Source organism: Cryptomeria japonica, chromosome 3, assembly GCF_030272615.1.
Source record: "Cryptomeria japonica chromosome 3, Sugi_1.0, whole genome shotgun sequence".
NCBI lineage: Eukaryota > Viridiplantae > Streptophyta > Pinopsida > Cupressales > Cupressaceae > Cryptomeria > Cryptomeria japonica.
In genome coordinates, this window is record NC_081407.1 from 282947812 (window position 1) to 282961660 (window position 13849).

The 13849-nt window shown below is 36.6% G+C and overlaps 1 protein-coding gene across 3 annotated transcripts in view; it reads left to right on the forward strand.

Annotated features, from left to right (window-relative positions):
* Positions 1-9159, forward strand: part of LOC131029611 (uncharacterized) — a 44350-nt gene extending 35191 nt beyond the window's left edge. For all 3 annotated transcript variants that reach the window (XM_057960164.2, XM_057960166.2, XM_057960165.2), the window contains 4 exons: positions 7233-7378; positions 7532-7808; positions 7912-8184; positions 8286-9159. In XM_057960164.2, coding sequence (XP_057816147.1) covers positions 7233-7378; positions 7532-7808; positions 7912-8184; positions 8286-8774 — 1185 coding nt within the window. In that variant the 3' untranslated portion in view covers positions 8775-9159. The remainder of the gene's footprint in view (positions 1-7232; positions 7379-7531; positions 7809-7911; positions 8185-8285) is intronic.
* Positions 9160-13849: the final 4690 nt, after the last annotated feature.

Sequence of the window (13849 nt, forward strand, 5' to 3'; positions counted from 1 at the left end):
ATGTTCACTGCCTAAAAGAATAGTTCGCAGTCACAAAAGTTTGATTCGCTGCCTTCAAGATCAGTTCGCTGCCTTAGGATGATGTTCGCTGCCTTAGGATGATGTTCGCTGCCTGTAAGAATAGTTCGCAGTCACAGAAGTATGATTCGCTGCCTTCAAGATCAGTTCACTGACTTAGGATGATTTGTTGTCTTCCAAAAGATAGTTCGCTGATCACTGCTGCTGATTATAGAATATTTTCGCTGTGTGTATATTGTTCGCTGAATTGTCTGTTGATACAATGATTCACACTTTATATATATATGAGACTTAGCCTCCCAATTCATCATAGGTTGGCTTACAACAAGGAGCAATATAATGCTTTAGATTAGGCGCCCCATATAGGGTCAGCCTTACACGCTACAAGTTACCTTCAATATAGGACTTGACCTATCCACAAGTTACTTTATAGGTCATGCCCAATTTTCATATTTGCAAGTTACATACACCGCCCAAATAGGGCCAGACCTAAACAAGAATTTATGTAACAAAATGTGATAGCAAACATGGCTAAGGCCGACAGGGCCATACACAGGCTAAGTGTGCTAGGTCGACCCTAGAAGGGATCCGATCTAGCTACAAATATCAACATCCTTAATGGTTACAAGTTACATAATGCGTTTGGGTCTAGCCCAATACAGGTAATACTTATATTTGATCCGAACTAGCTATTATTTCAACATTATTGGTGTTGGAAGGGTGAATGGCTTTTTTGCACCCTTCACCACACTTGATCCTAACCATCACTGGAGAGCATGGGATGCAAGGAAAATGTTTAGACATAGGCAAAGAAGCCAATGAGTTTTTTTCAGTATTCCTCAAGCATCCCATTCAACATTACTTGATTTCCTTATTGGTATATCATGGTTAATACCATAAAAGTAGACTGTGGGAAAATCTTGTGAGATCTTGTTTCTTGCACCTATGCCCAATTAGTAGCTCAAAATCGTGTAGTATTGGGGCCAAAAATACGTTTTTTGTTGCATACAAATAATAATTATTGCAGTTTTGGTCATATTTTCCATTGTAAATTGTTGCACTTGTACATTCCTATTTAGGGCTTTTTTTGTGTTGTACAATTTTTGGTTTAAATGTTTAGCATTGACAATTTGAGATTAGGGTTTTTTTGTTGTTTCCATGACGTCTACTCTAGGTGCATTGTTTTGTTTTAAATGAAATTAATTTTTTGCTTTTGTTTTTGTTTTTGTTTAGTGTTAATTATTTTTTTATTTTAATTTATCATTAAATATATAATAATATATTAGTTTTCTCTAATGAGAATTTTAGGTTTCCCAATTTAGTTTTCCAATTCATTTAATAATATTAATTTAAATAATTTTATTTAAATGTAAAAAAGATATAAATTTATATCTAAATGTAATTTTTTTTCTAAATTGTATTGTCATTTTATAATTAAAAAAATATTAAATAATGTATTTTTTTGATTTGTAAAATGCAGTCATGGGGGTTGCTCCCATTGTATTAACTATAGTTGAAAAAATTGGACTCAACAATGATTCGGCTAGCCCAAAATTTTTAAAAACTTGGGACTCGCCAAAAAACTTGGCAAATTTATCAAACATTTGAAAATGTATAATTTCTTAAAATATTTAAAAAAAACACGCAGGCACCAAATTTGTAGAACATATATTGATTTCCCTCATATATAAATTCAAGTTTGAGTTAAATACATAACATAGACCAAAAAACAAGTGCAACCTCAAAATAAAATTGAGTTCAATACATATCAATGTATCATAAACCACAAAACAACTACAACTTCTGAATAAATATTATGTTCAAGTTTTGGTATCAATGAAAATTAGAAATCATAAATTGTGTCTACGATTAAAGCTCAAAAAAGATTGTTGCTGCTAGGTGGGTGGTGTTGAAGTAGCTACGACATCCTCAATAGGTGCCTACACAGGTGCCTCTGCTGCATGACCAACCTTGCATTGCTCCTCCTTACGTGCTACCACTTCCGTACCCCATTCAGCTGCCTCCCTCTCCAACTTAGTAATGTGATCATTAGTAAATAATGGATCCACATCATCAGGTGTGGCAATCCAATCTACTGAACATGGATCAATGTCATCTTGATCAAGTGCTTAATGTGAACCCTGCCCTTGCACCTTCTTTTCATGCAATCAAAGGTTGTACTGCACATAGACAAGGTCATTCAAGCGCTATTGAGTCAACCTATTGCGCTTTGTTGTGTGAATGGTCTAAAAAACACTCCAGTTGCGCTCACAACTAGAAGCACTACAAGGATGCAATAATATGCAGATGGAAAACTTTTGAAGATTAAGTGTTGTGGCACCTTAATCTTCCCACCACAAATCTGCAAGGATAAAAAATGGCATTTATAACTTGGTAAAGATTTTAATAAACTTAAAGAGTGAAATAAATGGTAAAATTAAATTAAACACATTTTTTTTTACCTAGCAGCTGGGTGGCTCTCCTACGTTTGCAATCAAGTGAACAAAACATTCTTATAGCTTCGCAACTCATTAGTATTAGGTCTTGAAGGTGCTCATCATCAACTAATCTCGAATACGTGTTGAGGGCCTTGAGGCAAACATTAACCTTCGCATCTGCTTTGAAAGTCGGGGAGAAAAAAAACTTGGGGTTCCAAGTATTAGGCAGCAACATGAATATGTTGGTGGAGTTGTCGGTTCAACCTCCAATCAATTATGCACCATATGGGTTCATATTAGGTCTTGTTTGACCCATACAAATGTTGAATCACCTCTTTGGCCTTATCCATGGCCTCATATAGATACCTCATGGCATTTTGATCCCCATCCACCATTTGTAGAACCTGGTTTTGACACCTAGATATAAAAAATTTAACAAAATCAGCAAATTGCAATATTAGAAAATTAAATAATAAAGCATCTAGTTTGAAAACTTACATCGATAATCTCCTCTAATCTTGACAAAAACTAACATAAAAAATGGCCTTCACAACCTTCTCTCCTTCAAACTTCCTGGCATAAGGACTCTCCAACCATCTTTGACTCGCAAATATCCGGTTCAAGTTGGGCAATGTAGCTAGTATGAGTTGGAAGGTGAGGAAAGTGGTAGCAAAGTGTTTAACCCTTGATCGTATGAGATCTTTACCATTAGTGTGCTCTCTCAGAAGATTCAGGACCCATGTGTGGTTGTAGATGTACTTTGTGATATTACTTCCATCTTCAACCACATTCTTCATCCAACTTAGTTTCTTTATGTTCTCAAAGAGAAATTCAAAATAATGGGCAGCACAAGGGCTTCAAAATAATGTCAGATGCCTAGCCATAAAAAGCTTGTTAGCTGCCACATATGCAATTGCATTACTGGTCACAACTTGGATGACATTCTACACTCCCACTTCCATCACCACCTCATCCAACATGTTGCACAAGTTCTCTGCATTTTTCACGTCATTGGAGGCATCAATTGATTTTAAAAATACAAATGCCCCCCTGAAGCAACTCATTAATCTATTAGATAGAATGGTGCAGCCTTTCTTTTCCCAAATTCTCCTTTGCTCTTCCACTAGTCGATGAGTGTTTTGGACCTCATCCTGCAATAATGGCCCACTTAATTCATAACAACTTGGGGTCTTGAACCACTTACCTGCCACGGTCAATGCAATGACCAATTGCTCCCAATATGGACTAGAAGCAACATTGAATGGAATATTATTGTAGAACCAAAATCTAGCACACACCAACTTTGCCTCATGTTGCAACTCTTTATTCCATACAGTGCCTTGCAATCTAGGTTGCGCACTAGTAGTATTACGTGGAACAAAAAAGTTTGCTATATGGCTATCCACACTTCTCCATCCTCGTATCCATGGCCCAAGGGAAGAAGAGGCCCCCACATCTGCATATGACCGTGTAGAACTCAAATCTGCCATTGGGGCTGCCATTGCCTCTGCTGTTCTCTTTTTTGCTGCCTTCTTTTGGTCATATGCTTCAAGTGTTGCTATTCTGTCCCTCGTAGCCTCTTCAGGACATTTGTCACATGGTGTAATATCCCAGCAATTGATCTTTGCAAGGTCGATTTTTGCCATTGGTCATAAGCCTAGTGCATGGATACAAAATTCAAATGACCTCTCCTCACTCTGCACTTGGTGCCCCATGTTTCCAACAAGGGTCCCTCTTTCTGCCACCAGCTCTACTTGTAGAAGCCATTTTCTTTTAGAAAAGTAGGAAGGAAACCTAGCAAAAGAGAAGGATGACATAAAAAATTAATAATATATAATGCATATATTGTTTTTTTGGTCTCTTCTTCAATGCATGTAGAAAATACAGGAAACACAAACATATAATCTGTCAATTTTCTTAAATAATAGCTAAATTAAACTGGAGCTCTCAGACCCCCAAACCTTGTCTATGTCATTTATGGCTATGCTATGTGTTTCAATGCAACTGAACATAATATGCAATGGCATGTGAACTGTCTAATTTACGTGAATCTAAGCTGAAATTATTTCTTTGGACTGCAATTTGAAGATCAGAACCAGAATGTGAACCAGAATTTAAGGGTTAAAATATAATTGACTGAAGGTTTCTATCATGTAATTTATTAATTTACATTCATGTTTTCAAAGTTTTTCTGAAATACAAAATTGATTTTATTTTCAGTGATGAGACACAGAATTTGCAAATATAGAAGTTTGATCAGCTAACCAGACAAACCATTCACGTGCTCATACAGCATACTATTACTAACCTCAAAACAGCAAAAAAAAGACCATAAACTAAGAAAAAACGACTCTTCAAATCTGGGCAGTATGACTATGTATTGTATGAATTTAATATTTAATTCAAAAAATCCTAAGAAAACATTATCGCCAACATCCACTTTATTGCCCTTCTTGATGATCTCAAGTTCTTAACTTTTAAGAACTACTAGTAGCGAAGAAAACAAAATGGCAGCAATAAACAGATTCTGGTTGTTGATCACTGAGTCCAAAGTAGATGGGCAATGCGAAGCACTGATGTTTAATGGCAAGAAGTGTTTTAAAAATTTAAACAAATCTGTCAATCATCAGAATATTGCTGTCGGTTGCTATACTGGTTTCCACATTTTTCTGTAAAAATCTGAAAATTTTAATTTCTGATCCAAGTGCAGACCGGAATGATTAAAATCTCTGATGTAAGTGGTTTAAAGATTCACTATCATATTGGAATTTGGAAAATTGCAGAATAGAAATCATAAATTGATAAAAGCAGATCTATTGTTCATAATATTTAGTTTTACAATACACAACAATGTTTCATGGGGAGAACATCGAACACACCACATTCTATATTGGAATATGAAAATAGGTACAAGAATTTGAATCATCTTAGTTATAGTATGAGAACTGACCCAAAATAACACCTATCCAAAGCCACGATGAATTGTTTTAGTGGCCATGCCCTAGCTAGCAGTCATGTGTCTGAAAGAAGGCTCATGTTGCAGAAAAGGGTTCCCCTCACATGCAGAAGAAAATAAAAGAAATTAGTTTTTGTAAGTTTCGCTTTATGTTTTCTTATCATTGAAAAGGGCAGAGTTTTTAACCGTTTTTTGCGATTTTTGATTAAAAATCCCTGCAATTTTCGAGGAAAACTTGTTGCTGAGTTTGTGTGTGAGTGACTGGCGGCCAAGTCTGGCTTGCGAGTACTCGCGAGTTGTGCAAGTTTCTGGCGATATTTTCAACCTTGGTATTAACCAAATAAGTAATACATGAGATGTAAATGAAGGCTCAGATTTAATACTTGAATCCACATAAAACCAGGTTGTAAACAAAATCCTAGCGAAATTATAGAGATAGTTCCAAACTTTTATTTACATTACATTGAGCCAAAGGATCCTATTAGATAGAAGGATCACATTGAATGAATTGCTTAAATTATTTAGCAGTTTTAACTCCTGATTTGGAGTGAGACCATAGGTGCATTGGCAAGCCTCCTCGCTTTTGTGAATATTCTTCTTCCTTGTCTGCACTACATGCTACCATCATTGATACCACCACCATCATTTAAGATCCTTTGGAGGATGAGAAGGATGGGAAGAAATCAAAGTTGAGGTTCTCTCACCCCTCGAGATTTGGGGCCTCTTGATAGTCGCTGAGGTCTTTGGGAATTGATTACCCTTTGGATCCATGGTGGCAACTCTCCTTTAAAGTGTCATCACTAGTTTTTGGAATGTCCAAGAAGCCTGAAGCTACATGCTGAAGGGGCTTTAGACTCAATTCAGATTCTGAAAGAGGCTTTGATTCGATTCAGATTTTGAAAGAGGCTTCACTTCCTGTAAATCATTTTTGTTCCCAGCACCATCATTTGGATGAGATTCATTTTTTTATGGTAATAGTATCAACAGTATAATGTCTGGGAGAAGCATCTTTCCACCATGAGGCTTTGTTTTTAAGTTGCATTTCAGTGTTTGGGCAATCTGTAGCAATATGACCAGTTTAATAACATCTCCTGCATTGAAAAAATAAACCTTCGTAATCCAGGGGTTGATTCCAGCCTAGACCATTCACATTCAGAACTATTTCTGCTGGAAGATCTTTGGAAGTATCTATGTCTACTATGGTATGTGCAAACGTTATATGAATAAAATCAATATCATTCATTGTAGAATTTGGAAGTTGGTGCTTCCTAAAAAAGAGATTGGTGTCTTTCGCTAAGTGCTTAGCTGTGGGGGTTGGTACTTCCAGTAGGTTGGTGCCTATGAATTGAGGGGATTGGTGTCTCCTGTGGGTTGGTGCCGACGAAATTTGTAAGACAAATTAAAACCAAAATCAATTCTAAAACTATTAATCAAAGCATATAAATGTCTATGCAAGCAAATTCAATCCAAAACCAACAACACGTTTATCAAGTTTCCTCCCTACCCCAAATTACAATTGGACTACAGGTGTATTTAAAGTTTATTTTGGGAATGTGACACTTTCTTGCTTCCCTGTATATGCTTTTCAGGCTTCTCCAATCACGGTCTATCTTGAAACTAAAACTATTATAAATGATGTTAACTGTGCTAATTATTTTTTGGATGGTGGTTTTTGGTCTTTTAAACCATGTTGTTCTTGCTATTCTAAAACTAAAACTATTATTAATGATGTTAACTGTGCTAGTTATTTTTTGGATGGTGGATTTGGTCTTTTAAACCATGTTTTTCTTGCTATTTGAACTGTTTACTACCTTTAACAGAGTAATTTTGCAACCTGGGATGAGAAAACAAGGATAGTAACAAGCAGGAGGGCAGATAGACATTTTGAAAAAGAGGGTCCAATATTTTGTGCAGCATTGGATGGAATGACGCTACCTTCCTTCCCAAAATATGAAGTTAGAGTGAGGTGTGCGGAGACATTATTTTCCTTGATATTTTTTTGGGAACATTTGCATTAGAAGCATGATGCACAGATCAAACATAGAGAGGACTGTGAGGTCACTTTCTTTTTGTCTGGTATATTAGAATTTCTAACAAATCAGTTACGTTGTTCTTTCAGATATGCAACAGAACACAGGTGTGGTGTGGTTGTAAAAGGGCCAAAATTAAGTGGGAATATTTCTGGCACAGATCCCTTAAAGGATAATCGACTATTGCTGGAGGCAGCTCCTTTAGACGACACAGAGGAAGCAAAGCATACAGCAGCAGTTGTAAATGAACTGTCAAAGGAGATTTCGAGGATTCTGACTTCACATCCACTGAATAAGGAACGATCTCTACAGGGAAAGACCATAGCTAATGTAGTGCTTTTGCGTGGTTGTGGTATTCGTATTGAGGTTAGTCTAGATTCTTCTGTATAAACTTTTTCTGTGAAATTATGCATAACTTAGAAATTATCTTGCTGCCACTTACTGCGTTTTTGTGGATTTTCTATTTTAGGTACCATCTTTTGAACAAAAGCATAACCTTTGGCCATGCATGGTAGCTCCTACCAAAATCATTGCTGGACTAGGGTTATCTCTGGGCATTGACATTCTTGAGGCACCTGGAGCCACTGGAGATTATCGTACACTTTTGACATCAAAGGTCAAAGCTATAGCCAAGGCGCTTTCTGCTCCATTGGAGCCTCCACCTCACATTTTTGTGCCTGGTAAGGAGGATTCTAAGCCTGGTCGTAGTGAAGGTTATGACTTTGGCTTCCTGCACATAAAGGTACTCTCCACTCTGTTTCCTTTCATTTTTCCATCTCCATGTAGTTCATTAATATTAAGTTAAATTATTCAGTGTGTAGTACTGTTGCTTGGACCATATAGGCTATTGATGATGCTGGGCATGACAAGGCAACTATGCTGAAAGTAAAAGCTTTTGAAGCTGTAGATAAAGCAGTTGGTCAGTTGGTCCGGCTACTTTGGCAGGCAGAACGCAGTGGGGCTGCCTACTATTCTCTGTGTATCACAGGAGATCATTCAACTCCTGTTGAATATGGTGACCATAGTTACGAACCTGTACCTTTTACCATATGTCATCTGAAGGACTTTGTCAATGCAAGAGGTGGCGAGTCAGTTATCATGGAGACCCCACTTGATTCATTCAATCTTCCTTCTGTTGGTGACCATAATGAAGGTGAAAAGCAAACTTCTTTGAACAGTGAAGATGGTAATACTAATCTGCATGGGTGTAAACCTATTGCCGGCGATTCTGTTGTTAAATTTGATGAGATAGCTGCAGCTAGGGGATGTTTAGGTCGTTTTCAAGGAAGTGAAATGATGAAAATTATCAAGCTATACCTGCAACTACCGTGATGATTTGTTGAGGTACAATTTTGATATGTCAGCCAATAAGCCCTATAGTTTGGCATGAAAGGATCAATGCACACACACTGTGGTGTTCTTCTTGTGTGGTATATATTACTGAATGGAATTTCTTCTTATAAATTACGATAGAATTTAAGCAATGCTGTTACAAGGTCAGTTGAAAATTATTACAATTTGTCCATGGCAATAAACTAGAATCCATGATAACATTATAAGAAAGCCTCTTCAAGCTTTTGGTAATGCTCTTTTGAAGAGCTGTAATTGGGAATTGCTGCAAAATAATAATAATAATAATAATAACAACAATAATAACAATATGCCAAGGCAGTTCTTTATCCTCAAGTCAATTTAAATTGCCGTCTTTTCCTTTTCAGGCCATGGTGTGGTTGTATACAGTTGTTTTGTAGTTTTTCGTTGTATACAGTTGTTTTGTAGTTCTGAAAAACGCTACATCGCCTTTAAAGTTTAATATTTATACCTTTGGTGCAAACTGAATTGAAGTTTTGTGCTGCAGCAATTTGGGAATATTGGCAGTCCTTTGTTCATTTTTCTTTAATTGCTTATGCTTCAATTACGGTAAAACAAACAAGTACAGATGACCAAAATGGGTCATAGGACTCTAAAGTATGTCGTGTATACATAACATGAGGAAGCAAAAAGCAGCTAAAAAATAAACCACGAGACTCTTTAAGTAAAGCATGTATATACATTTTCCTCTTTAATGGACAAGGTGACCCCACACTCACGTGAAAACACATTTTCCACTTTATGCAGTGACTTCTACTATGACCAAAATCTTCTTCCAGAACTCTTCCGTCGTTCTTTAAAAGACAAAAAGTTTTGGAATGGTTTTGCTCATTGCCTCGTTATTCAATTGTTAATTTTCAGCAATTGGCAGATGCATTCATTCGCCACAAGTTATTTTGGTTGATATTCGGGAGATTTGCTTTAATAATTTGCAAAAAGACATTAGAGATAAGCTTTTGTTTTGTGAATTCACATCTTTCACATAATTGTGCACAATTTTTCATAATTATCAACTTCAGGCGAGTCAATATGAAGCCTCTAAATCTTGCACTCTAGTTGATAGGAATGAAGATGCTCATCAAACAATTCAAAACTTTAGAATAAAAACTTCATTAAAATCAATAGCAACAATTCTTCTAACCATATTGATACCCAAGTTGTAGCTACAACCACCCTTGTCATAATTCACTTTTCTTCCAAATCCAAGTATCGCACATCATCAATAATGTAATGAAGCTTCCTCTTGCATGTCCTATAAATACTTCCAAACCTTTGCCACTTTCTTTGGACTCAAGAGCCTTTTGTCAATACCATCGTCAACTCAGGCATGGCATGAAGAAATGTATGCATCTAATTCATGAAATTCAAGACCTCATCGACTCTAATGCTATAGTGGTGGATGGTGTGAATGATAAAGGGGATAAATTTGTAGCACCTCCTAATCAAATTTGCAAATATTTACCAATCCTTTGCCTTCCCATTCTACCAATGTTGTTGAGCATAATGGTAAAGGCTTTATAGCTATTGATGATATATCTAATGAAGCAACAATGTAAAGGCTTTATAGCTATTGATGATATATCTAATGAAGCAACAATGTTGTGAACTTGAATGACCAAGAGAAATCTAAGCCTCGACATGAAACTAGCATTACTTTTACCTCAAGTGATATCATAAAAAAATTGATGGTCTATTATATGGTATTGCAAAAATCAATTATAAGCTTTCCTATGAAATGCTTATTGATTTGTTATGTATGGTGAATGCTATTACGAAAAAATATCTTTAGACACAACAATTACATCAAGACATGCTAAATCCGAAGTCTTGATTAAAGAGCATGATGATTTCACTTGTCCCACTATAGGTTTTATCACCTTTCTTGTAGAAGTTGACATTAAGTGCTTAGATGTTACTTTTGCCATTATCCCTATCTTAGACCAATTTCATGTGAAGTTGGTTCATCCTTGACTCACATCCATGAAAACAACCCCTCTACCATTCATAAAAGCTTGAAGTTCCCTTATAGTGGGAAAGTTATAATTATAAATCATAGTCTTTTCTAGCCCTTAGCTAATAGTGGGAACTTTACCCTTGATTTCTTTTGGCCTCAAACACCTTAACCTCTTAAACTACATCAAGATATCCCATTCCTTTCCTATCAAAAGTATAAAGCCAATAGGATAACTTCCCTAAGTTATCCTTCGGGGTTGGTTTTGACTGCTCTCCCTAAGGATCCTTCATCGTCTACAGATATGGAAGTAGCTCATCCTGCTCCACATCTTGGACCAGGACTCCTTCCTACTCCTAACATTTCTCCTAATTATGTTGCAGTTGCACCTCCTAAATTCTTAAAAGGACAAAGAGAAAAACACCCAACATCTTCCATCTCTCAACCTAATATGGTTCATTTCGTTCCTCCTTCAATTCCTAGAGAAAATGAAGAAAAATAATTAATGTTGAGTGATCCCCAACCATCTTCTACACAAGCTTTGAGCCGTAACAAATGAAATCGTAGTGCGAGAGAATGACAATGAAGGCGTTGTGCCAAGGCTCATGAGCTTGCTTCCAAAAGTGATTTCTCTCCTAAGTAGTCAAATGTTGATTTGATCACTTCTTCCCATCCTTCGTCTGATTTTAAAGAGGAGCCTTACTTTAACCAACCTTGTCAAAGGTTGAAGTTGTCAATGCCTAATGATTCTTCTCCTCCTTGCATGAGATCTCCTTTTGTGATTAATTTGGACTATGATTTTGGCGATAATGTTGAGATTATTGAGGATGCTAATGATGATTTATCTTCCATATTCTCAAAAGCTTTAACTTTAGCTTCTAGTGACACATTGAAACATTATTAGAACATAGTTCTTGTTTGGCACTAGAGATTGCTCCATTTACTATACTAGCCGTAGCTCGTCTAACATTTTGTCCACTATTGTTAAGTGATGTTGGACAAGATTGAGAGGCAGATGATTTGCTAGACTAGCTCACTCATGTAGTAGGCTCTTTTGTGTGTTTGCTTGCATGTAATGTGGTCCCTATAATGTGATGCTTGGTGTGTCTTTATGTTTGTTAAGCTCTATTTGGATGACCTTTGTTGCTCCACTGGCAAAAGGCAACAAAGGGATTAACCTTTTCGTAACATTCCTCTATTTGTATCTCACTTCTTCTATATGTTGTATACATGTTTTGTCGTAAATGTCTTGTTGTAATTGTACTTTTGTGTTGTCTACTTAGAGATGATGCAAAGTGTTGAGATCTTTTTGATCTCTTCCATGTTGACCCAAAAAGACTTGTTGTTCATCTTTTGTGCTCTTCTTCCATTGTGCTTATAGTTGGGGGATGAGGTCAATTCATAATTATCATACTTGATATATATGATCTATTTGATGCACATATTGACCCCAGATAGTGGATCCCTTATGTGCTCTTGCATGTCCTATGACCATCGACTTTCATTTTCTTCTATTTGGGGGCATTTCATTGTTGCGACATGCTTGCCTTTGGATGTATGTATGCTACCTTAAAGAAATTGCTCTTGATAAGAAGCAAGCAATGACTTTAATTAACATGGGGCATACACTCCGCTATATGTTACACTTTGTGTACACACCACAAAGTTTGGTTTGTACACTTTGACCACACATCACGATGTGCTTGGTGCCATTGCGACACCCATTTTGTAGTCTCATCATTTTTTTGCTTGGTGCACACTACAACACCCATTTTGCAATCATATTTTTAGATTATCTAGCAAAAGAAGATTTTGCTTTGTAATATTTTGCAAGAGTCAACTAGCATAACACACCTTGCTAGACTTGTTTGATTCTCCCTTCTCTAAGATGACTCCTAGTAAGCAAGCCTTACTAGACCTAGAAATCATGCCTCTTTCTCTTATGGCTCCTAGTAAGCAACCCTTACTAGACCTAGATGCCATATCTTCTTTTTTCTTGCATGCTCTATGTGTGTGTAACCTGCACTGATCATGTTGCTCCTTTTATCTTGATATTTTGAACTGATATCTTAAGTCCTGGGGGCTTGGTGTTGTCTTGTCTCTTTAATGCCTGGGAGAAATCCTTTTGATGCTATCCTGTACTTTATCAAGACTATAAGTGTTTGATGCTATCCTGTACTTTATCAAGAGTATGAGTGTAAAGTTAGATGCTTGCTAAAGTAGGGGTTAAATTTAGTGCCATAAATTGTATCCCCATACAATTCACACTCATTTGGGGCTCACTTAGGTGGTTTTCTCCTCAGGCTCATGATTCATGACTGATTGTGCTTAACCCATAGCCAAATCTAGAAGCTTAGCACTTATTTTTGCTCACTGACCCAATTTGTGGCTAGAATGCTAGGGCCATGGCATTAGATGTCATAGACCTCTTGGATTATGGCACTAGGTGCCACAGTCTTGCGATTTTGGGCCCAACTTTGAACCCTCATTGATTGGAAAGTTGCTGAGCAAGAAAGTGCTTCTAATGTCAGGCTTCTTCAAAATTTTCAACACATTTGATGAGTTTGTGTATAAATACAAACTCTCACTCCCTCATTTGAACACCTCATATCTCCTAATTCAATTCACATCAAGAGGAATTCCAATTGAGTAAGCAATCAATCATATTCAAGGAATGAATGAAGATTTGAAGTCAAACATTCAAGTTAGCAGGCATGATCAAGTTTAAATGTTTTTTCCATGATTGAAGGCATCCATGAACTCCTACAAAGCAACATCAAACTTTCATGAGGCTTCAAGACAAGAAGATTCATAGCAAAGGTATAATTTGTCAATTTTGAGTTTCTTCAAATTTTTTAGCCTATGCCCTGCAAGGGTAAGCTCTTTTTCTAATTATCATTGTTGTAGTGGAGGTTAATTCCTACTCGGGGTTTGACTTAGACAAGCCCCTATATCTCCCAACACTTTTCCTCTATGTTTTGTGTTAGATTCTAGATTCAATGACAAAGAGTAGCAAATTCTTAAAGCGAAAACTAAGACACATAGTTTTAGATTTTGAATAGGCGAAAACCCCTAGTCACTATCA